The 25,408-nt window shown below is 48.3% G+C and overlaps 1 protein-coding gene across 1 annotated transcript in view; it reads left to right on the forward strand.

Moving 5' to 3' along the window:
- Positions 1-25,408, forward strand: part of CLPB (ClpB family mitochondrial disaggregase) — a 74,352-nt gene that overhangs the window by 31,636 nt on the left and 17,308 nt on the right. The window contains exons 5-7 of the mRNA XM_058851520.1: positions 863-991; positions 14,941-15,038; positions 21,135-21,249. Coding sequence (XP_058707503.1) covers positions 863-991; positions 14,941-15,038; positions 21,135-21,249 — 342 coding nt within the window. The remainder of the gene's footprint in view (positions 1-862; positions 992-14,940; positions 15,039-21,134; positions 21,250-25,408) is intronic.

Raw genomic sequence — 25,408 nt, forward strand, 5'->3', positions numbered from 1 at the left:
AATTTCTTCCCAATATTCAATCTTACCCTGCTCACTGTCAGTTTGAAGACATTCTTACTGTTCCTGTCACTATCTGCCCCTGTAAAAAGTCACTCTCTCTTATTTTTTTTGCTGGAGCAAAGAGTTTAAAATCCAGGTTTTCTAAAGCCTGATCCTTAGACCAGCTACAGGAGAGCAGGGGTGCTTCAGACCCTTCCTGCAGAGCCACGCTCTGCTGAGGCACGTGGGCTTACGTGCTGGAGACTCCCAAAATCAAATTTGCTTGAAGGTCAAGCCGTAGTGAGGCAGCATTCTTTCTGTCCTGTTTGCTAAAATCATTATTTGGATTAGATACTGGGAAGAAATTCTGCCCTGTGAGGGTGTCAAGGCCCTGGCCCAGGTTGCCCAGAGAAGCTCTGGCTGCCCCATCCCTGGAAGTGTTCAAGGCCAGGCTGGACAGAGCTTGGAGCAACCTGATCTTGTGGAAGGTGTTCCTGTGCATGGTAGGGAGATAGAGCCAGATGAGCTTTAAGGCCCCTTCCAAGTCAAGCCTTCCTGTTACCCTACAATAAATGGTTGGAAAAAGGCTGAGATCTTCGGTCAGGTGTTCTCCACCCAGCTCCTCCCCTTCCTGGGTGCTGTGTAGGCAGTCACTGGGATACATGGAAACCATGTTGTCCTTACCTCTACTGCTGCTCAGTGGAGTGGGGACAGTGGCCGCCAGAAGTCCCCACTGGGGTCCTGGTGGTCTTGGAAAAGATCACAAAGACCTTAAGTTTTTTGCCTGGCGAGGGGTGTTGGGTCCATGCTGCTGCTGCACATCCAGGTGAGTAGTTCTGTAATTATCTCAGTGAGCTGAGCTTTCACTCTTTATCCCCTGCAGTCCTTGTCACCCGGGAAGATGAGTTCAACAACCGTCTTAACATCCGAGCCAACTTCAAGGGCTGCACAGCTCTACACTACGCAGTTCTGGCTGATGACTACCTGACAGTCAAACTGCTACTGGATGCAGGTGAGTTTTGTAGTTCTACCCAGCTTGTGGGCCAGGAGCACTTCTGAGTCAGCCCATCCCACAGAGCTATCAAGTTCAGACACAGGCCACACTCTGTCACTGTCACAAGTTGGTGTGATTTGCTGTTTGCTTTCATCTCTTTACTTTTTAGTTTCTGTGTTCCCATTCATTTCCACTGTTTTTTTCCCATGTGCTTTTGGTGGCTCTTCTCACCTTAGTCATTGAGTTTTCCCTTTCCTCCTACAGTTCAGCAGCCAGACAATCATAGAATCCTAGAATGGTTTGGATTGGAACAAACCTCTGAGATCATCCAGTTCTAACCCTCTGCCATGGGTAGGGACACCTTTCAGTAGACAAGGTTGCTCCAAGCTGCATCCAACCTGGCCTTGAACACTTCCAGGGATGGGGCAGTCACAGCTGCTCTGGGCAACCTGTGCCAGGGCCTTGGCACCTCACAGGGAAAAATTTCTTCCCAGTATCCAGTCCAACCCTGCCCTTTGTCAATGCAAAGACACTCCTCCTTGTACTGTCACTCCAGACCCTCATCCAAAGTCCCTCTCCAGGTCTCTTGGAGCCTCTTTAGACACTTGCAGGTGCTCTAAGGTCTCCCTGGAGCCTTCTCCAGGCTAAACATCCCCCACTCTCTCAGCCTGTCTCCAGACCAGAGGAACTTCAGCCCTTGGAGAGCTTCTGTGACCTTCTCTGTCCTCACTCCAGCAGCTCCACACCCTTCTAATGTTGGGAGCCCCATATCTGAACTTAGTGCCCCACATGCCCCCACTGGTCCCTGCTCAGCATTTTTTTCATTCCCCTCTTGCAGTATTTACTCAGGACATCTGTCATATGCCTCATGCCCCTTTGTGGAATGGTGGAAGAGTCCCTGCTATACCAGGAATGGATCTGCTCTGTAGATGAGGCACAGGATAAGTGCTGGTACCCAGATGAAATGGTGGACACAGGGACAATGCAGCTCTGGTGAGAATTGCTAGGAATTAGTGTATGCAGTTACTAGTCCTCCTGGTTAAATCACAGGGCTGTTCTCCTCATGGAGCCTGCCTGATTGTCTTCTCTTGTATACTCACCTGGGCAACCTGTTCAGTGCTCAGCTGTCTTCATGGGGAAAAAGCTTATTAGCACTGGTGGAGTAGAATGAGAAGATGCATTTAGCCAACAGAATAGGAATGTGCTGCCATGACAACGATTTTTATATGTATCCTCCTGCTGTTCCTTCTGGGATGAGATTTGTGACTCTTGTGCTGTTCTCCAGAGCTGACGTCTGGTGAGTGTATACCTGCACATGCACAGTGCTTTTACCTTCTTCCTCAGACCACCAAGCTGGTCCATAGTTCTGCTTTCCTTCAGATGTGATGTCCTTTGTCCCCAGCATTGCTTCTTCTCCAGCAATTTCAACTGCTCTCCTCCTGTGATGTCCCCAAGGTCACCTGGAGATGAGCCAGCCACAGCAGTGCTGTGCCTGCCTCAGGTGTATGCTGCCAGCAGCCTCTGCCAGGTGGAACATAAAGTGGCCACCTGTCCCAGCCTGGCCTTACCAGAGATGGACTCTCTAGGGTCTGGCTGGACAGATGCTGGTTTTTACAAGGATTTGAGGAATGTTGTAGTCTTCAACATTTCAGTACCATGGTGTGGGCATCTCAGAAGTTTATTCTAGGGAAGCAGACAAGTATGTAATGGTATGCTGTGGTCTCATAAGACTCATTCCGTAAGAAAGCAGCTAAAAAGATAATAGAAAGTAGCATCTAATGATGGCTAAACATCCCCAGATGGGATGAGGAAAATTAAATGTGGTAACATTAAACCTTGATACTCATCTGTACTATGTGCTTATTATCTTTCACAAATAGAAATACAAGAGTGAAACTCCATGCCAGTGTTTCTCTGGGAGCTTTACACATACCAAAACTTCAGCTCTTGTCCATAAATTAACCCAAAAACAAAGGAACCAATGAAAGAAATTCTACTGCAAAGGCAGGGTTCCTTGCAGGGAAGAGAGCTGAAAAAGCAGGCAGCTGCTCAGGAAGCTGTGGGACTGTGTGGACATGGTGGCTGGGAATTCTTCAGACAAAACTACTGGCCCAAATGGGGTCCATTACATTTTTCTGACATATAAATCCCCCCCTCTGTGTTCACAGCACATGTGGGCATTGTGTGAACACAGAGCCTGACATGGTCCCAGAGCATATGACTTACTGTATGTCTGTTGCATGGGCCAAGAGCATGTGCACAGTGGTCACTTGGCCATGGGCACTGTCAGTCAGAAGGAACTGCTCCAACAAGACCTCTGGGATCCCACGGTTCTGGGCAGGGATGCCCACAGGAGGAGCAGAGTGGAGCAACAGGTTGTGAATGCACAGACCTGGAAGGGCTTTGCGGGAGAGTGCAGGGGGTTCTGGGGTGTTACAGTGGGCACTGGGGTTGAAGTGCTGGAAAAGTTGTTATCACAGTGGTATTGGGAAGAGATCTGTGCAGAGAGAGTCTTTACTTGAGGCTGGAGAGTGTTCCACATTTGTCATGGTGTGAATCACAGAATGGTTTGGACTGACCACTCCCAGCTCTCCCAGCCTGTCTCCGGAGCAGAGGGGTTTCAGCCCATAAAGCACCTCTGTGGCCTCCTCTGGACTCACTCCAGCAGTTCTAGGTCCTTCTGTTGTTGGACCCCAGAGCTGGAGGCAGCTCTGCAGGTGGGGTCTCACCTGAGTGGGGCAGAGGGGCAGAATCACCTGGAATAGCATTTTCTACAAAGATGCCTGCTTCTCCTTTCTGCCTTGGAAAGCCTCCTTGCATGATACATATTATCAATTGATTGAAAGTACCAAGGCAGCTCCTTGCTTTACCCTAAGTACAGGTAAAAGATGGGTGCAAATAAGTGAAGTTAGCACTAAAAAATTTTTCCATCCTGAATAAATCATTGTAAAGAGTAAGTTCACCTTGTTTCTCCAGTTGTGCCCTGCTTAGTTCTCTGAGTACTGTGCCAATCCAGGCCTCACTTCACAGAGGCAACTGTTCTTTTTGTTCCAGAGATGTTTCTGTGTCTGTCCTGGAGCCACTGCCATTCCTGTGAATGGCTCTTTCTCTGCCTGGTGCCCACAGAGAGTTCTTTGTTTGTAGCAAAGTGTTTCAGCTTGAAAGAACTCACTTGGATCTCAATAAAAAAAAAGCATTTAACAATCTGTGGGACTGTGTTTGTTTGGGTACAAATGGAAGGATTCTGTGAAATTGAAGTGAAAATTCAGAACTTAGCCAGAAAATGTGACGGTCACTCATCACTGTTCTTTTCTTAGTCCAGCCCCACAGAAATCCTTCTGGATCCTGATCAAGAGCCTAAACTAGGAGTTCATTTCCAAGCGGAAATCCTTGTCTTGTAGAGCATGTCCCAGTGCACAGATCCTGGAGACAGCAACCCACCGGTGGCAGTCTCCATTTGTTGATGGTATAAAAAATCCCACTGGAGCCCTGGTAGAATCCCAGGGCTGAGTTCACAGTATTCCTCAGATTAATCCCTGTTCACCATCCACAGTACCCACTTACCCTTTGCAGTCATGGTTAGGATGAAGATTCATGAGAATTATTTGCTAAATGTAATAAGCTTCAATCTTTCTCTCAGGTGGACTCTGAGCTGCTGGGGTGACAGCAGACCCTTTCAGCAAGTTTTGGGTGCTGAAGTTGGATTTCCTGATTGCCACATGATAGGAGGATTTCAGGGCATTCACTGGGGGCGTTTCCGTCCTCCCGGTTCCGTGTGATAACAAAGCAGGGGATCCCTGCTCATCAGTGTAATCTGCGATGAATACATGGCCAAGGGTCTTGGTGTGGAGATCGAACACCGTTCAGCCCTTTGTGAGGGTAATGCCCCTGTGCTGCCATTGACATCGCACACAGGGTGGCTCCTGGTTGCTGACATGGAACAGGCTCCCCTTGATCTCTCCCTACACCTGCCTTTTACTAACTCTCCATTTACTCTCCCTCTTAACTTCCCTCGCTGGTGCCCTGCCCTCAGGCCAAAGCCATTAACCGCCCAGCCCCTCTCTGCTCCAACCACTTCCCAACCCCCCTGTTGTTTTCTAAGGGAAGCCCCCTGCACTTGCCCCTCACCCCACATCCCTAGCCTTTTGTGGCCCATTCAGTGACTCGCTTGACCCCTCCAGGACCTTATAGCCCTGTGGTCAGCATGTGTGTGCCCAGCAGACCGCGAGACGAAGTGGCGGCTCTGTTGTCCTTTCGGACAGTTGTTGGTGACATTTCACAGTTGCCTGACCTGAGGCGACACCATAAATATTGGTGTTTGGGGAAGGGGTGGGTGAGCACTCACATCCACAGAGTTCACCAGTTGCTACTGCAGGCACAATTGATTCCAGGGACTTTGTGTTTGGCTCGGAGGAAGGCAGGCAAGGTCACCAGCTCACTGGTGTCAGAAGTCTCCTTGTTTTAGAGGGAGATTTTATTATATCAGTATTTAGGTGAAATAGCCAGTATTAAAAGGTGCAGCTTTCTGGCAATGGTGTAACCTTGCCATAGAGCATAGCCAACATCAGCCACCCTTCTACAAATTGTTCTGCTCCAGAACCTGTCGCTGAAATGCAGGGATCCAGAAGAGATCTTTGCCAGAAGCAGGCACTGATTTATGTGTCCAGAGCAAGTCATGGAGATTGTTTGAGGGCTGGAGCCCCTCTGCTCTGAAGACAGGCTGGGAGAGCTGGGGTTGTTCACCTGGGAGAAAAGAAGGCTCCAGGGAGACCTTAGAGCACCTGCCAGTGCCTGAAGGAGCTCCAAGAGAGCTGGAGAGGGTCTATGGATAAGTGCATGGAGTGACAGGACAAGTTAGGGCTCCCCACTGACTGAGGGCAGGGTTAGATAGGATATTGGGAGGAAATTCTTCCCTGTGAGGGTGCCAAGGCCCTGGTACAGGTTGCCCAGAGCAGCTGTGGCTGCCCCATCACTGGAAGTGTTCCAGGCCAGGTTGGCTAGGTCTTGGAGCAACCAAGTGTTGTGGAAGGTGTCCATGCCCATGGCAGGGGAGTAGAGTGAGGTGGGCTTTAAGGTCTGTTCAGCCCAAACAATCTTGTGATCCTGTGATTCAGAGCTAGGGATAGTACTTCCGCTGTTCAGGGATTTGCCCTGCAGGTAAATGACCCTTCTCCCAGCATGAGAAACTGTTCCCCTCTCACAGCCTTGTGCTGGGAAGAGTTGTCATAACTGTGGTAACCTTCCTGTAAATTAAAGTTACACTAGACAGAGCACAGAAGATGCTTCAGGAACTGTCTTAGCTTGGAGCTTACAAAATGCAAAATCAGAATATTTTGAGCTCTTGCTTATGTATACACCTGAGAAACTAGGCACAGGAAGAAGCGTAGAAGCAAGGTTTTCCTGGTGTGTAGCAGCTCAGCTGCCATTTTTCTAGGATCTCAAAATTAATTTCCAAGTGCTTTTCCAAGGTGTGTTTGGTGTGTATGTGTGTCCATATAGCAAGGGGTTGTCTGAACTGTCATCTACTGATATGGGGAAGTGTTGTTTTCAGACAGTTGTGTGGCAGTGCACTATTCTGCTGCTGCACATAGGTGGATAGGAGCTTGTATTTCCTATCCTTGCCTAAAAGTAGAGCAGTTCCTTCCTTCATAGGCTGACTTGTGCCAATTCATGGGACCTCCGCTCTCTCTGTCCCCACTGCAGAAACAGACACCTGCCCTCCTGCGAAACTTGAGCAGGGTCCATATGTGTTCCACTCTCCTCAATGCTCTCCTCATCCCTGACTGCCCTGCTTTGTAATTCCCATCTTCAGAAATCATCCCCTCTGCTCCCAGCTCCTCCTAGAGCCAGCACACAGACTCACCAGGCTGTTACTGCATCGGAAATGCCTCCTGCAGTACACCCTTAGCAGAATCACAGGATCACAAAATGGTTTGGCTTGTAAAGGACCTTAAAGCTCTTCTCATTCCACCCCACTGCAATGGGGTGCAATCCACTGCAATCCAATAATTCAGAATTGCATCCAAACTGGCCTTGGACACTTCCAGGAATGGGGCAGCCACAGCTTCTCTGGGCAACCTGTGCCAGGGCCTCACCAACCTCACAGGGAAGAATTTCTTCCCAATACCCCATCTAATCCTGCCCTCTTGTAGTGTGAAACCATTCCTCCTTGTCCTGTCACTCCTTGCCCTTGTCCAAAGGTCCTCTACAGCAATCTTGGAGTCTCTCATCTCTAATTAGATGTGAGAGAGAGGAAGAAACAAACATACATTTGTGAAAACATTTTAGCTGAAGCTGCAATAACCTGGTCTGCTGAACTCGATTTGCTGGTAAATTTAGCTCAGTGCATTTGTTTATAATGTTGTGCACTCCTCTCCTCAGTCCAGTGTAATTGCAGATCTTGTGAGCAGGGTGAGTGATGGGTAAACAGATTATGGAGCCAGCATTGCAAGGGATTGGTTTTGGACATCAGAAGGCAAAAGTGCTTATAGTATTCTCTGGAAAAATCAGGTTCTAATTAATTGGGTTTTTCTAACACAATTAATTTCTTATTAACTACTGCATAATATGTCTTGAGTGTTTTCTGCTGCATCCCAGATTAAAAGGGTCTATTCTTCCAGAGGGAGAGTAAAGGATATCCCTAGAGAGTAGGCTCTCAGGTCCCCAGCAACCAGTTCAAGAGAGGAGATACCTTTGGTTTTAACACATCCTGAGAAAATAACATTGAGATTTTGCTGCAGTCAGCAGCAAAAAAGACAAGAGCTCAGGGCAGAACTCCTCCCTCTCTACGACTCCCTGAAAGGAGGGTGGAGCCAGGTGCGGGTTGGGCTTTTCTCCCAGGTAATAAGCAACAGGACGAGAAGAAACTGCCTCAGGTTTTGCCAGGGGAGGTTTACTTTGGATACCGGAAAAACTTCTTTCCCAAAAGGGTTGTTCAGCCTTGGCACAGGCTGCCCAGGGCAGTGTTGGAGTCCCCATCCATGGAGGGATTTAAAAGCCTTGTGGGTGTGGCTTTTGGGGACACGGGTTGGTGCTGAGGGCGTGGTTGGACTTGACGGTCTGGCAGGGCTTTTCCAACCCAAAAAATCCTATGAAACTATTCTATTACTCTATGACAGGCTCTGTAAACCACGCTGTGCAGTGTAAGGCTCTGCACAACCTTTGTGGCCTCCTTCTGTTTTTCCTTAAGAGTAGGTGGGACAAGGTTTAGCCTGCAAGCAGGTCAGAGCATACAAATACAGTCACTGTGGATGCAGCTGTCCCTGGGAATGCAAGTCCCAGTGGCTGGCTGAGCCCTTTTTGGTGAGTCATAAGGCATGGTAGCTGTCCTGGGTGGTCTGTTTTGGAGGTTTGCTGCCCAGGCCAGCTGTCATGCAGAGTGCCTGACATCCTCTCTCCCTCTCCATGCTCATATTTAGAAGGGAATGTGATAAATTCCGTATTGATTCCTGCTGTTGCACTGTAAATTTTGCAAAAGATGATTAAATAGTGCAATAGCATCTGTGAGTGCTGAGGCTCAATATGTTCTGGGCCGGCATATCGATCCTTCGTCTGACCGCAGCCAGTTCCACTCCCCACCATGCCAGACCAGTAATTAAAATCCTATGAAACTGGGATTTAGAAACCAATCATATCTGAGCATCGAGGCATCCAGCATCCCACTGTGGTGGAAGCAATAAGAGTCCAAAGTGCCAGCACATTTCTGTCTGTGTTGGAGCACTTAGGAATAGTTTTCCCTTAGGGCAGGGGAGTAAATAGATACCTCTTGAAGTGTTTTCTGGGGACAGGCTTGACAGTGACAACATGTTTGGCATGATCTTAAGAGCTCTGCACACATGGTTATGTGGAGAAAGGGTGATGCATATATGGGAAGAGTATGATTCTGTAGTTTCCTCTCTCTTACCTTACAAAACAAGAGTCAGGAGTCAGGTGGATTGGTTTCACACACAGTTGTCAAGTAGGCGTAGACAAACTTACACTTAGGTGCCAATAAAGAGTGAAATGTGCACACATTTAAGGCATTTATTCATTCTTTCCCTCTTTCTTCTATTGCAACTTTCCCATTTTCTGTAGAATCAGAGAACATTTTTGGATTGGAAGTGACCTTCAGGCTCATCTTGTTACAAACCCTCACCATGGACAGGAACACCTCTCAATAGATCAGGTTGTTCCAAGTCCTGTCCACCCTGGCCTTGATATTTATCACTTATGGAAATTCACCCTCTCAGGCTGACTTCTGATAAGGCTCAGAGGTATACTAGCTTTCATTCCTAAAGAAGGGGCTTCTTTATGTGTGGGTTTTTTACATTTAATTTGCCAGAGCAAACACTTCATTTGGTTTTCTTCATCTCCCCTGGGTTTAGAAGGATGATGGTGTGGTTTATTCCTAAGATCCTAACTCTTCTTATGATAAGGACTTTAATAAATATCATGGGTTTCTTCAGTCTTTACATCCATGTTTCTGACACCTGTTTACCTGCTGGTGGGCTGCTGCTTTGTTTCTAGCAAGATCCCTGTTTTCCTCTTGTGGTACAAAGCTCCTTGGCCATGGATTCTTTGCTGGATTTTCTGGTGAGGAAGTTTGGCATGAACATGCGTCCCATTGCCGTTGTGCTTAGGAGCTGAGGTTTGAGAAAGCCTTTTGCTTTGTCCAAGGCGGAATTAAGGCTTTCACCTTGTCTTGGGAGCTTTCTGACTGCCAGAGCTCTTGGTCTCTGATTTTCACCAGTTCAACAATTTATTGGTGTTGTGCTCTTTACCCTTACAGTCCCTGGGCTAGTTTTCAGTGTGTTGCAGTGCCCTTCAGTCTCTTAGAGGGGTGACTCTTGTGCTGTATTTTCCCTGTTCAGTCAGGGCATTTCATTTTGTACAAATCCTGTGTCACTGGCTCATATAATTGCCTTTCTTACCTTCTTTTTTTTTCCAGTCTTTAGTATTAGACCTCACCTCTCCACTGATGGGGCTCAGTCCTTATCTGCAGTCCAGTTTACATGCTGCTCCAACCAGTCTCCTCCTTTGCCTCTGTTCCAGCTTGCACATCTGGTCCTGAACATGACACATGACTGTTCTGTCTGTCCAAGTACATAAAGATTTGTGTTCAATCTGGTTCACAAGGTTTGGGAGCACTGGTTAAGCTGCATCTCCAAGAGGACCTCCCTTGCTGGTTGTTGCTGGCCCTTGTCAGCATCTGACCTTCATCACAGAGCTATGGGTGTCTGCTTTTTCATGTAAACTCTACTCCAGAAACATCAAATTCTTAATTAAGTCTAAATCCTTCCTTCACAGAATCACATAATGATTTGGATTGGAAGGGACCTTAAACTCATCCAGTTCCAACCCCTTGGCATGGGCAGGAACACCTTCCACTATAACAGGTTGCTCTAAGCCCCATCCAACCTGGCTGGACAAATTTAGGTTGGAAAGGCTTCTTGTGCTTTGAGAATGAGGCCACTGGACCAAGGGAGCGCAGATCCTGTTCCCTAGAGCTCTGTGAGGGCTGCTACCAGCCCAGGGCTGTGCATTAGGCAGCACTTGATGTGGTGGAGCTGGAAATGGTGCAGGTGCAATGTGTGTGCCCATGTGGACAATAAGACCAAAGAGATCTTGGCTTGTGTCACCAATAGTGTGGCCAGCAGGACCAGGACAGTGACTGATCCCTGTACTGGGCACTGTTGAGGTTGCACCTCAAATCTTGGAGTCGGTTTTGTGCCACTCGTGGGAGAAAAAGAGGTTCAGGCTAGACCTTCTCACTCCACAGTACTACTCAAAAAGAGGTTGTAGCCAGGTTCTCCCAGACAACAAGTGACAGGACAAGAAGAAATGGCCTCAAGTTGCACCAGGGGAAGTTTAGGTTGAATATTACAGAAGATTCCTTCCCTGAAGATGTTGTCCAGCCCTGGTGCAGGCTGTCCATGGCAGTGGTGGAGTCCCCATTCCTGAAGGGATTTAACAGATGTATAGAAGTGGCATATGGGGACATCCTGGTGTAGGATGATGGCCACTCAATGTGTCCACTTCCAGCACCCACAGCAGCAGCCACCATGGGTTTTGCTACTTTCAGGCTCTTCTTTTCTGAAATTTAGTTTCCTTCAACAGAAAAAAGAGTTTATTTCCCACACACTTCCAGGATCCAGCAGAGTCTGCTGCAGGGAAAGGGATGCTCCCCAAATCCCCTCAGTGTGCTGGAGCACAGAATGGGTCCAAGGCAGTGACCTAGGCAGAAGGGGTGCTCACAGAGCCTGATAAAAGATCTTGAAGTACTCCTGGGTGCAGTGAAATCAGGAGCAGAGAGAAGTGCCCTGAGGTTTATCCCTGCTGCCTGTGCCCAGGCCTTGCCTGTACTTGTCCTGCCCAGGTGCCAAGTGTGCTCAGACCCTCCACTCAGGACAGACTCAGCACTGGTGTTTTATATTAGAGATAATGGCTTTATACTGGAGAAAATGGCTTTATACTGGAAATAATGGCTTTGTACTGGTTCAGTGGCTTTGTATTAGGGAGAATGGCATACTTATTCATGGCAGGAGGGTTGGAAATAAATGATCTTTATGGTCCCTTTGGATTGAAACCAGTCAATGATTCTGTGATTCTATGAATGTTTTTATAGTGGGGAAAATTACTTCATACTGGGAGAGCAGTTTTATACTGGAGAGAGTCGCTTTATGCAATGGCTGTATTATGTAGGTGGGGATTTGTATCTTCTCACAGATAACAAGTGGTAGACAGGACAAGAGGAAGTGGCCTCAAGTTGTGCCAGGGGAGGTTTAGGTTGGATATGGGGAAAATTCCTTCCCTTAAAGGGCTATCCAGCCCAGGCTGCCCAAAGCAGTGGTGGAGTCCCCATCTCTGAAGGGGATGGCCATGTAGTTGTGGCACTTGGGGACGTGGGTTAGTGGTGGCCTTGGTAGTGCTGGGGGAATGGCTGGACTCAATGGTGTCAGAGGGCTTTTCACACCTAAAATGTTCTGTGAAGGCCATCCTTGTTGAATGGCTTTATACTGGGAAAATGGCTTTCCCTGACTTCCCTGACTGAAGCAGTGCTGTCTTCTGTGCCAGAGAACTTGTGCAAGCACTCGGTTGCCACCTTCACCATATTGTACCTTCTGGACACCAGAGAAGGGAGATGGGAGACACTGAACATTTTTGCATCTTGTCTTTCCGTAACACAGGTCACCACAGGCCACTGCTGCTGCCCAGTTCATTTGCAGGCAGGACTTTTGGAGTGGCATCAGGACAGGGACTGTCTCATGCCAGCTCTCTGTCCACACACCCACTACTGGGAGCAGCTCAAGGCCCAAACACTCAGGTGGAGGCTACCTGTGGATATGTCCAGGAGCAGGAGCTTTCACACCATCTGGCTGGGTTATGAAATGAGGTCCGCAAGAGTCCTTTCCTTGTCCCAGTACTCAGGGCTTTCTCAAGCTATGATTGTCCACTCTACAGAGCAATGTCTTTTTCTGGTTGTCCGTATAAGGCTCCAATGCCACCATGTGTCCTGCCCTGTTCTGTTAGAAGTGTGAACCTTGTTCTGGCTGCAGCAGGCTCAGATCTGCTGCTTGTCTGCCCTGACAGGATGGAGTGACAAGAGCAGGGTCTTGGGACTGCCGAGGATTCAGAGAGCATTACTGGGATATTACTCCAGGTTCTGTCTGTGCCCTTTGGCATTCTCCTTTTCCTCCTGCCATCTCTCTCTCCTCTTGCCATCCCCATCCCTATCCTGACAGCAGTGAGGGACCTAAGTACCAGTGTCTGCTGCGTTGCCAGCTCTATTGACAGTTATCCAGAATCTGAAGGAATTCAAGACAAATTGTTAAGAGGATGGAGTTAATAAAATTTGAAAAATTGAGGCCTGTCACTCCACTAAACTTTTTTCGATCCCACTGACAGAAACATATTTCCCCAATGAGTGACCTTCTGCAGCTGCTGCAGCGCCACAATGCTGGGCGGGTGCAGGGAGAGAACCCCCATGCTATTTATCAAATATTATCAGCCGGGGCCTTCTAATATGAGCATGGAGGGCGGGAGGAGGCGACGGGCTCATACAGCCTGAGGTGCTGCCCAGGTGTCCATCTCCAGCTACAGACAGCGAGTGGGAGGTGACAAATTGCCTTCTATTAAGTCGTGGAAGGTTGACGTCCCCTTGGATACTGCTGCAGCCTGTGGCACAGGGTGGGAGAGGGCAGGAGAGGAGGTGGGGATGATGTGGAGTGGGGTCAGCCAGGGCACCGACAGACCAGTGGCCACTTTTACCTTCTATTAGCAAGCCAAGTGATACCGTTATTTATGGCAGCATAATATTTTATTGCTGCTGGTACTCGAGGTTGGAATCGACCAGTTATAGGAGTCAGGTTCTATCAATTATTGCAGCAATTAGTCAAGTCGTCAAAGCCATTAACAGGGGGATTAGGCCAATATTGGAGAGCCATTATTGATAGATCCAGGGCAAAGCCAAACAAACACTCCATCAGAAATGAAAGCAGGCCTAGCCTCGAGGATGTCATCATTTGGAGAAGTCAGGAACATGCCCCACTGCTCACTGCACAGACCCAGGTGGGTTTTGGCAGGGGGGGGATCATGGGAGCACTGTCTCTTTAACGTATATGGAGCAGCCAGCCCCAGCAGTGTGTAATCTCACCTGTCTTGATCATATTCTTTATTTGTGAAGACAAGGCTTGCCATAGAAATTAGTCCGTGTCGAATGTTTATGGAGCACATTTTTCATCCTGTAAGCAAATATAGTTCCCTGATGCCAATGCCTAGGAATGGCTAATCTCTCCGGCTTCGCTCCCACAGACTCCCCTTACTTCATTCATCTATTCTGATTGCTGCTCTCTGTTACTGAGCACTCCTGGTGCTTTGTGCTGTCTCATGGCACAGGAGCAGTTTGGTCTGCCTCTGCCAGAGTACTTGTCTCACTCCCATGTTTCCAGCAGAAACACAGAATGATTCAGGCTGGAAGGGATACCAGAGGAGTCATCTGGACCAACTCCCCTGCTCAGGCAGGAGCACATTGCCCAGAATTGCAGTGGAAGGATTGGGATAGAAGACATCCCAGACCTGCTGAGCACAGTTATGGGCTCTTCCTCCACCAAGCTGCTTTCCAAGGCTTGATAACTGGTGGGATGGTCGGTTTCAGCACCAGTTTAGGGGGTTTGGGACTAATTTGAAGGTTCATTCTCATAGACTCTTGCAGTTAGGAGCTGCTGTGGGGTCATGGAGTGCACCAGTGTTAGTGACAATTCTCTGCCTTAGAGACAACTCCTGAGATACTGAGAGTCAGAGATTAATCCTGAGATCTTGTTTGCCCCTCTGGCTATTGCCCATTATCCCTGTCTCCTGATATCACTGCGTTTCCCTCCATGTATTTCCCATCACTGCGACTGGACCAGTTTGACATGGAATGCTCTTCTGCAATCCAGTGTATCTAGGAGGGGGAATTCTCTCCATGTGTGTGTGTTTCTGTGGGGTGCGCATCCAACTCAGTCCAGCTCAGTCTTTGGGATTTGTTTGGGTTTTTTTAATTATACACCAAGGAAGGGTGTGATTTTCCCCCAGAAGTGCTCCAGGGGCTCAGTGGAGCAGCTGCTCTACAGGCTACAGCCAGTTCCAGCTTCAGCTCCAGCTGCAGCTGGCACAGGCAGTGTGTCCAGTTGAAGCTGTAATGGTCCCATGTGTCTCCCACAGGACTGAGAGTGGGTGCTTTTGTGAGACTGTATTTCCTTCTGGTGACTGTGTGCTCTCATCCCCCCTCAGCAGCTCTTCACTGACTAGCCAACTATTAGCAGTGACAATCCCTTTTCTTCCTCCCTGGAGACCTGTGCTTGTAACTGCTGGTTGTACATTCTCTTTCTGATCCAGACACCCTTCAGAGCAAAGATTAGGAGGGGACACAGACAGGATGTGCTTCCTGCTCCTTCTGCCCCAAGACTGAATTCTGAGCTCCTGATGTTACTCATTTCTTGTGCTGTCAGGTGCCAACCCCCTGCAGAAGAACGAAATGGGACATACACCCCTGGATTATGCCCGTGAAGGGGAAATCATGAACCTTCTGAAAGCATCAGAGGCAAAGGTGAGCCTGAGATTCTGGCCAGTTTGGATTTCCTTTCCCACTACAAGAACAATTTTAAAGATGTCGTGTGGATGTGGCACATGGGAACATGGATTAGTGGTGGTCTCGGCAGTGCTGGGTGAGCAGTTGGACTCAATGATCTGAAAGGTCTTTTCCAGCCCAAACCGTTCTATGATTCAATGATTTTAGGGTGCAAGCAATGGAGGACCACCTTAGCACACCTATAGCTCCATCCTTTTCCAAAAGAAGTCTTTAAAAATTAACAACATGATGCATAAGGAAAAACACCCATTTCTGTAATATTTTAACTGTGGCTGTGCCCACCTCTTCCAAGTTACCATTTATCACTCAGCAGTGACCTGCCCAGGACCAGTAATGCTGCTCTGTAACACCTGGATGCAGTAAAATTCAGAGCCTGTTTTTACTGTATTTTCTGAAATTCTGTTTCAGACAAGCAGGGCTGAGAATCCAGAGTCCAGCTATGGCCTGGGGTCCAGGTGTTCATGTGCACCAGTCTAAGGCAAAAGACACCCATTTCCATGGTGCGATCTCATCTCTTCAGCCTCCGTGTCCCATTTGCTTTAAAGAAGGAAAAGAAACACATTTGCCATCGTGGTTCCAATAAAAATGCCAGGAATCAGTACATTTGTGGAGCAGTGAGCTACTAGACAATGAGGGATCTGCAGCTAGATCTCAGGGATTTAAAATTCCTGGGCAAAGGCCTTGTTCAGTGAATTATCAAGGGGTAGGAGAGGCCATCACAGCAGTGATGAGTGATGCCTCACCCCTGGAAGTGGTCAAGGCCAGATTGTATGGGGTTTCAAACAGCCTGGTCTAGTGGAAAGTGTCGCTGCCCATGGGAGATATTGGAACTGGGTGAGCTTTAAGATCACTTCCAACTCAAACCCTTCAGTGATGCCTTGTGAGCATCATCTCTCCAAGCAGCACAGATCAGCTAGGGCAGGGAACTCCCTGCATCCCAGATAAAGGGCATTCCCTTGTCACCAGACCTCAAGAGCAGGAGCTGAGGTACAAGGGGACCAGGTTTGTTCCTGGCTGCAAAGTTCCTCTGACATTCTGTACCTCAGTGTTTGTTCTATGGGTTTGGAATTTAAACTTGCATGCTATAAGCCTGAGGTTAAGAACTTACCCACAAGTGGAGGATGAAGGTAATTAAAACTGTGTCAATTACTGCACTTAGGAGGTATTACCATGAAATAAACCTGCCAAGTGTCAACTACTGCACTGTCTGTGCTCACCTCTGAAAGTCATTGCTCAGGCAGGAGTTCAAAACTACATTCCCCAGTGCTAAACCTCTATCCTAAGTAGGGACAGAGTGATCTTTCCTCTGGGCTCTCCATACTCCTTCCTGGCAAAGGAAATGCTGTGATGGCTGTCCTCTGTGGCCCTGATTGCTGCTTTTGTAGCCAGTAGCACTATGTGGTCACTTTGGCAGCTCTGAGAGCAGGTTTTTGTAAAATCATGAAGGAAGGAACCCTAAAGCTCATCTCATTCCACCCCCTGCCATGGGCAGGGACACCTTCCACTAGACCAGGTTGCTCCAAACCCCATCCAACCTGGCCTTGAACACTTCCAGGCATGGAACAACCACAGCTTCTCTGGGCAACCTGTGCCAGGGCCTCACCACCCTCACAGGAAGAATTTCTTCCCGATATCCCATCTAATCCTGCCCTCTGTCAATGGGAAGCCATTCCTCCTTGTCCCTCCACACCCTTGTTCAAAGTCACTCTCCAACTCTTTTGGAGCCCTTTAGGCCCTGGCAAGGGCTCTAAGGTCTCCCTTCTTCAGGTATACATGCCTAGCTCTCAGCCTGTCTTCAGAGCAGAGATGATCCAGCCCTTGGAGTACCTCCATGTCCATCAGCTTCATTATCCCTCTGGCATCCCTCCCGTGCATGGCTGCATTTATGAGAAAACACTCCAAGGGAAGAGGTCCATGAGCACAGCACCAGCAGAACCAAACCTTGGCATAAAACCTGCAAAGGGTGACAGTGTCTTTCACCTTACAGGAAAACGAATATCAAAGATTAATGGAAAGCAGGATAGCAACTGACCAGCTCAGAAGATGTCAGGGACATGAGCTAAGCTGTGATAGCTTTGTGGAGGTCTGGAGTGGGGTTCTTCCATGGGAAGAGCAAAATAGATCTTGATGTAATTCTTGTGGGTTTAAAGAAAAGTTAAAATGAGCTTTCACTGCTCTAAACTCCACATAGAAGGTTGTGCCCAGATTAACCAACAGCCAGTTTTCAAGTAACCAAAAGAGACATTTTTCTCATGAAATATGCTTAAACCGGCAACCTGAGGATGTTCAGGATGGAAAAGGAAGCATGAGAGTCACAGCTGGAGGCCTGTTTTCTTAGAAAGGTCTATCAAAGGTGACTCACTGGGATGAAGTGGACACCAGCTCCTGGTCAGGAAGTCTCACACTGCTGCTTCCAGAAGGGGGTTAGGGAAAGGGCAACTGTATGCTCTTCCTTGCTAAAATATTCCTTAAAAATCCTTCAGCAGACACTGATGGAGACAGAGGAGGTCACCAGGTGGGTTTGACAGGCTCAAAGAGGAGCTAAATGGCAAAGACAGAGTTGCAAAAGCCAAGCTCAGTCCAGGGACTGTTATCCCTCTGGTGACAGAGGAAAGACACCAGTTTCAAGGGCTTTTCCCACCCTTTGAGTTGTAGATACACAAGTGCTTATTTAAATTTCTTTAGCCTGTTCAGCACTGGGAACCAACTCAAGAGTCCTCAACACCAGGCAAGGGTGATCTAAGCTCAGGAAAAACACACACAGAGTACTGGTTTGGTTTTTTATAGAATAAAGGAAATCAAAATAAATTAAAAATACATATGAAAACTCCTTGTTATTCTGTCACAAGGATATGTAAATAAAATCTATGGGATATGTCCATCCCATAATAGTTCTGCCTATTCATTCTCTAGCAGTGATTAAAATGAGCAATAAATTCTCAAAGACTCTCGGTGGAATGCGGCTGCTGGGGAGGATGAAACCCCGGGAGCACCAGTTCCCCCCCAACTGAATATTCATCACAGGCTGGCTTGGCAGTCTGGTGGTTTATATACAAGTACAATCATCTTCCTCAGGAGCAGCTCCAGAGATATATTTCCTTTCTCTCCTCCAGCTATTACTTAAACATAAAAACCAAGGCAAGTTTCAGACTGTTCAGGGCAGATTTCCTTATTGGTGCTGGGCTCAAGAGAGCATTTACCCAGCGGATAATTCTACCCCTCCTGCTCTTAAAGACTTCCGTTATTTTATTCTCCACTTTACTTCCTTAAAACAACATGTGCTGGCAGTCCAGAAGCCCCCCTGTGTGTTGGTCTGATCCACAGTGCGGGCAGCAGGTGAGGTGGGGATTCTGTCCCTCTGCTCCACTCAGGTGAGATGCCACCTATAGAGTTGCCTCCAGCCCTGGGGCTCCCAACGTCAGAAGGACGTAGAGCTGCTGGAGCAAATCCAGAGGAGACCATGGAGATGCTTCAAGGGCTGGAGCCCCTCTGCTCTGGAGACAGGTTGGGAGAGTTGGGGGTGTTCAGCCTGGAGAAGGGAAATTTTCAGGGAGACCTTAGAGCCCCTGCCAGTGCCTAAAGAGGCTCTAAGAGAGCTGGAGAGAGACTTTGGACAGGGACCTGGGGGGACAGGACAAGAGGGAATGGTTTCACCCTGCCAGAGTGCAGGGTTTGATGGGATATTGTGAAGAAATTCTTCCCTGTGATAGTGGTGAGGCTCTGACACAGATTGTGCAGAGAAACTATAGCTGCCCCATCCCTGGAAGTGTTCAAGGCCAGGTTGGATGGGGCTTGGAGCAACTAGGTCTAGTGGAAGGTATCCCTATGTGTGGCTAAGGGGTTGGAATGGGATGGTCTATATGGTTTCTTAAGATCACCTTTCTGTGACTCCATGACTGCCATGCCCACCCCAGTGACAGGCAGACAGCTGTTATCACCTGACAAAGCACAGAGTGAGTCCTTCTCTTTTTATAAGTGAAGATTTCTGATGATTTTGGCCCTGCATCAGGAGAACCTCTTAATCCAGTGCAGAAACCCAGAGTGCAGAAGTCTGGTTTCCTCCAACATAAGAGCAGAGCACTGCTCCCTGCATTGCTCTCCGAGCAGGTGGCACCATTGTGCTCCATTTAAGTGCTGATGCTGAGCCAGACAAGTGTCATCAGGACAATGGAAGATCAGCTACCACAGGGTGAGGACACACTCCCCACCAACACCACTGCACACCGCAAAGCAAGGAGGTGGGAACAGCTGTATGTGTATGGAGAGGGGAACAGATGAGAGAGGAGTGGAAGTTTGTGTCTTATGGGCTTTTTCTTGGAGGTTTTGTCACAGATGGATCTAAAATATGTTTTTCTTGGTGGGTGTTCTTGTCCCAGTGTCCCCTGTACAGTGTGAGCTAAGGCAGATGATCAGGATGCTCCAGGCTAGCTGCATGACCCAGCTAGGAGCTGTTAGCACTTCAGGCCTACTGAGGAGCTGGCATGAGTGCAGGGCTCTCCAGAACAAATCCTGAGCAGAAAATGGTAGTGGGACAGCATGGAAAAAGCTGTAACACGGGTCTTCTACCCATGAAAGGGACTTCCTTCCTACCCGGGACTTGTACTGTGTCAGTTTTCCAAAGCAGGAGGGAGAGGGAATTTAAGAGGAGGGGTATCCCTTCCTTCTCTTCCTGTACATCTTACCCACTCTCCATAAACCCACAGGAGTCATTAGGTGTCCTAACATCACTGATCACATCCTTGCACCTTCCAAAAGGCCAGAGGGGAGGGAGAGAGAAAAGATTTGTCAGGATCCTACAGACAGACACATGTATGGTGAGGTCGTACCCAGCACTGGGGGGATCAGCACAGTCAGGATGTCTGTCCCAGAGCTGCTCCACTGGGATCTGCAGGGAAGTTATTGCTCTGTGTGAGGATCAGGGCTGATGGCATCTCTGTTACACGTGAGACTGATAGCACTGGCCAAAATTGGATTGTTTGCTATTTATTATTTTTAAACTTCTGTCAGAATCATTGCTAGCCCAGGAGATGTCAGCAGCCTGGCTGGGGGTTATCCACTCTGGCTCCAGCAGCTGGACCCTGCTGCAGCTTTGGCACCTGCCTTCTGGCTTTGTTAGAGGGTGTTTCTCCTTAGTGAGGCAGGTTCAATGACAAGGGCTGTTCTATGGGTGCAGTTACTCACTTGGCAAATACCATGGACTCTTTGTGTTCTGTCTTGATATGAGTCTGGCTTTGGGGGATGAAATCTTCCCGAGGAAATAGTCTCAGTGGGGAATGGCCAAGCATAGCTTGTGGCAGGAAGGGGTGCTCAGCAGCACTTTCTAAAGATCTTAGAATCACAGTTTTTGGATTGGAAGGGACTTTATAGCTCACCTAATTTCAACCCCCTGCCATGGGTAGGGACACCTTCCACTAGACCAAGTTGGTCCAAGCCCCATCCAGCCTGGCCTTGGACACTGCCTGGGATGGGGCAGCCACAGCTGCTCTGAGCAGTCTGTGCCAGGGCCTTACCACCCTCACAGGGAAGAATTTCTTCCCAATATCCCATCGAACCTTGCCCTCTGTCAATGGGAAGCCATTCCCCCTTCTCCTGTCACTCCATGTCTGTGTCCAAAGTCCCTCTCCAGCTCTTGGATGTAAGGCATGGTGATACTCTGCCATCCCTGCAGGATCTGGTTGGAGTCTGAACAGGAAATGGTTGGAGGCTAGGAAGACAAATCTAGGTAGAACAGTCATGGCTTTATTTCCCAAACAGCACGTAATGGTTAAGAGCTGTTGAGCAGTGCCATTGTTCCCTCTCTGTCACCAGTACAGTGGTAGCACAGGGTCTGGTTTCCCATCTGCAGGATCCCCATTCCCACTTACCCCAACTTCTATCTGTGACAGATCCAGAAATTTCCTCCTGCTAAAGCTGGTGCATCCAGACCAAACTGCATGTGACCTGGGGATGCTCTGGCTCCATGTCAGAGAGGTCCCCATATAGGGCTCTGACTTCTGTGTACTGACCCAATGCTCCATTAAAGCCTCTGATCCCTATGTTTTCTTCCCTCCACAGTTCCAGGAGGAGCAGCGCAGGAGGGAAGTGGAGGAACGGCGGAGATTCCCACTGGAACAGCGGCTAAAAGAGCACATCATTGGTCAGGAGAATGCCATAGCCACAGTGGGGGGAGGTAGGACCCTTCACATGCTGCTGACTCTGCCCTCCCATACCTGTTCCACAGGGAAGACAAGCTGTTCCCTCAAGCCTTGATCTGACGCTGCTTCCAGGCAGGTCTGCAAGGCTGTTGGGGAATTCACAGTGGATGCCCCATCTGTGGAAGTGTTTAAAGCCAGGTTGGATGGGGCTTGGAACACCGTGGTCTAGTGGACCATAGCAGAGGGTTGGAATGAGATGAGCTTGAAACTCTCCCAACACAAACCGTTCTGTGATTCTGTGAAATCAAAGCTCCAGCAATCTGGGCTGGGTTTGATTTGCCAGTCCAAAGCCTCTGGATCCTGTCAATCATTCCTGACCCATCCGTGCATCCCAGTTAATGCCTGAAAATGGGACAGCAAAATAAGAGCTGTTGAGAGCAGGGCAGAACCACAAGGAACATGCTGGCAGAAACAGAAACCCATTGCCTTTAGTTTACAAAGAGGAGCCCAGTGTGGGCTGGGAGCTGCAAAGGAACCGGGAAGGAGCTGGGAAGGAGTCTACACTCCTGCAAAAACAACAGCCACCCTGTGTGTTCAGAGGGCGGCTGTGCCTGGGGGCAGCAGCCCCGGCTAATTGGGGAGCTGTGATTAATGGTCAGTGCCTGTTCCTGACACAGGTGGCGTTTCTGCGCATTAACGTCCTTGCCTTTATGGAGGTTTTTCTTATTGAATTATAGGGAATGTGCTTGATACCCCTGCAGCCTTGGGATATTGGACCAAAAGATAGTGGGAGACTCTGTCCCCTCCTCCCTTCCCTTCTGCCTGGTTTTTCTTTTCATTTTCTTTTCTTTTAGTTTTCTGTCCAGAAGGATGAATTTTGAGGCAGGACTTTCTCTCTCAAGCACTTCCTCTCTATCTTTGCTATTTATTTTGTGCCCAGCTGGTTTTCCTGCTGCTTTGTGGTCCCTACATCCCTCCACTCTGCCCTTGCCACTGCCATGTGCTGGTGAGCAGATCTGCCACATGCCACATCTTCAGAGCCACCGAGCCTGGCTGATATGTTTAATTTATAACTGGTGCCTTAATTGAATAATTGGATTTAATCCGTCACTCGGTGCATGATCCAAACAGTCTCCAGAGGGGCTTAGCCAGGAATACAAAGGGAACGTGTGATCTGGGGTTAGAAGCACAAGGTCTGGAGTGATGGGGATAGAATGGAATCACAGAATTATGGAATCATTCAGAAAAACCCTCTAAGATCACCAAGTCCAGCTGTTATCCCAGCAACCTCCTGCAAGGGGATGCACCAGGAATGCTGGTGGGGAGCCCACTGCAGGCACAGCCCCCACAGCCTGGCATCACTGCCACATAGGGAAAATCCTTCCCCATTGCCTCCATAGGATATATCGAAGCCCTGCAGCACTCTTTTCTGCTATGTGGAACAGGACAGGACTGGGAGAAGGTGGATGATGGTTAACTGATGGTAACTGGGCATCTCCCAGCATACAAGATTTCTACCAGTGACTGACTGGGTGATGGTGGGAGGCAGCTTGGCCACTCCCCTCGACAGGTTTAGATGTTCAGTTCATCTTAACAAAATCCGCATTAAATATTCCATCTCCTGACATCAGAAACAGGCAGGTCATTTCTGCCATCTCAGGAACTGCTGGGATTCTCTAACTGGTACATACAAATGAGCAGCTAAAAGGCTTAGGGTTGTGTTTCCAGGCACTTCCATTAAATGTCTGTGCTCTGGAGCTGGTTAGGGCTGCTTTGCCTTTTCACTGGAAGATGTGGAGGCAAAGGGGATCAGCAACATCTCCTCTCTGAGGTTATAAGCTAAAGGAGGCATTTTTCCCAAATATATATGTATGTGTATTTGGTTTGTGGTCTAATATCCTAAATATTATGGCAGGTAAAGAATACCTTTTTTATATGGATATGCAATGTTTGCTGGTCAGTGCTCACTTAGAAGTAGGGTGGTTCAAACCTGCCACTTCCCCCTTTCAGGGGGAATAAATCTTGAGGGTTGAAGCAGTCTGTTACAGCTCTTCCTGAAGCTGAATAAGGAGCAAGGAAGGAAAAGTGTTTATTTTTCAGAGATTTTGAAGAAAGGGTAGTACAGAAAAATCTATGTTTTAATGATAAAATTCCCAATTTTGAGCAGCTATAATGTTGAAATCAGTCAGTGTTTCAAAACTGTAGGAAAATGGATGAGCAGGACTATCATTCTGCTCTGGTTCAAAGGAAACTGGGGTTATTTTGGCCAATATAGGATCCTTTATGAGGGCTGTTGTTTGGTGTGTGTTGCTGCCTGTCGGTCAGGTGAAATTTTACAAGGACACGGCGTTGGTCTAATTTGGGGTTCCATAATCCTGAGCCACCAGCAGCAGGGCTGGAAGAGAGCTTCTTTGGGAATGCTGCAGACCCTGGAGCATTAATGCAGAATCTGGATGGAGGCAATGATCCCACGGTGGGTTTGGCCCCAGAGCCTTCACCCTGCAGTACCCCAAACCCGGATGGGCCGAGGAGCCCCACAGAATGAATTGATTTGATAAATGGACATTTATTACACTCACAAATTGGCTGAAACCAATTTCAGTCACATCAAGTGCTGATAACTGCTGGGGTATTGATTTGTGTAAAGTAATACAGTGAATTTATCAGTTCAATAGCGGGCTGAAGGGCCTCTTGGAGACACAGGGCTGCAGTCACACCGTTACAGATGGACAAAATAAAGCAAGAGCACGGCAGCAATGTCAGAAACAGCTCTGCAGAAGAAGGCCCCAGCGTCATCACCATCAGGCTCTTGTTTTGGACATTGGGGCTGAATGTCATAATGAGATTTCAGCACAGCAGTGTGACCTCCCTCCTGGTATTTATTTATTTATTTATTCATTTCTGCCAGGAGGAAGGAAGGGGGCAGCTTTCCCAGAGGCAGAGCATGGATTTCATGCTTGGGTGACAATGAAGAGCGGTCAGCGTGTCCAGCAGCTGCTTTGGGAGTGCATACTCCAAGGAGAAGAGTATTTCTCTGGCTTTCTTCGCTGAAATTTTCATCCTTGGAACTGACACTGATGTTCTGCTCTGGCCTGGGATGGGGCTTCTGTTCCTACTGCTGAAGCTGAATACTGCACTGGACAGCCTAAGAGAGTTTCCTCCAGCCCCAGTGGTGGACCCTAGGGAGTGGTGTCCCTTCCCTAGGGATATCCAGATTTTTTAAGTTTTTCCAAACCTCAAGAGTGCTGTGTGCTGGAATAGGTCATCATTTTAAGGCTGCTTGTAGAAAAGCATTGACACCTTATCATTCTGTTGATCTGACTAAGCTGCTGACTAGAGACCATGGAACAGTTTGGGTTAGAAGAAGCCTTAAAGCCCATGTCATTCCAATCCCCGTAATGTGGACAGGACACCTTCCACTAGACCAGGTTGCTCCAGCCTGGTCTTCCAGGCACAACTTCCATTGGCAACCTGTGCCATTGCCTCACTAGCCTCATAGGGAAGAATTTCTTCCTAAATATGATGCTTAGCATCTTCCGACAGAGATCACATGCTGAATCTCAAGCTCTAACTTTGTGGTAGTTTTTTAAGGGGTGCTTTATATCCCTGGAGTTGCTTTGAGTATTTATCCATGAACTCTGGCATCCTGCTGCAGAGGGAAGGGGAAGAAGGCAGCACTTAACCCCACTGTCTTTGGACCCTGAATGTTCTTGACCCTGTGAGTGGTCACTCCGTGCCCCAAAGCAGAAGTTTATTACTTTTCTTACCATTGTTATTTTAGCTGAGATAGTTGCAGGAATTATCAGCAGTTGTGTTAGTCCCCATCAATTTTTATGAAATTTCCCCACCCTACGTGTTCACTGCTGTAAAGGGTTGAGAAGGAACATGTGCAACAAGGGAAGGGCACACAGAGATGCAGCAGAGACTCTTCTCTGCACCTCCCTGCCAGTGGCAGAGCATTTTCTCCTCTACATCTCCTGTGGTGGCTGTTTCCAGGGATGACATGGCCAGTGAGCAGCTGAAGGGGAGGACGGGATTCCCACCAGGCTTTGCCCAGGACTTTGAACAGAACCAGATTTCTGGCCACAGTCAAGCTGGTCTGTCGTGATGATATGCCCAGGCAGGGTGAGACATAGCCAGGCACCAGCCAGTGCTGCATCTGGGCTTGTTCCCAAGATAATTAAGCCTTGGCAG

The sequence above is a fragment of the Poecile atricapillus genome, chromosome 1, assembly GCF_030490865.1.
Source record: "Poecile atricapillus isolate bPoeAtr1 chromosome 1, bPoeAtr1.hap1, whole genome shotgun sequence".
Classification (NCBI taxonomy): Eukaryota; Metazoa; Chordata; class Aves; order Passeriformes; family Paridae; genus Poecile; species Poecile atricapillus.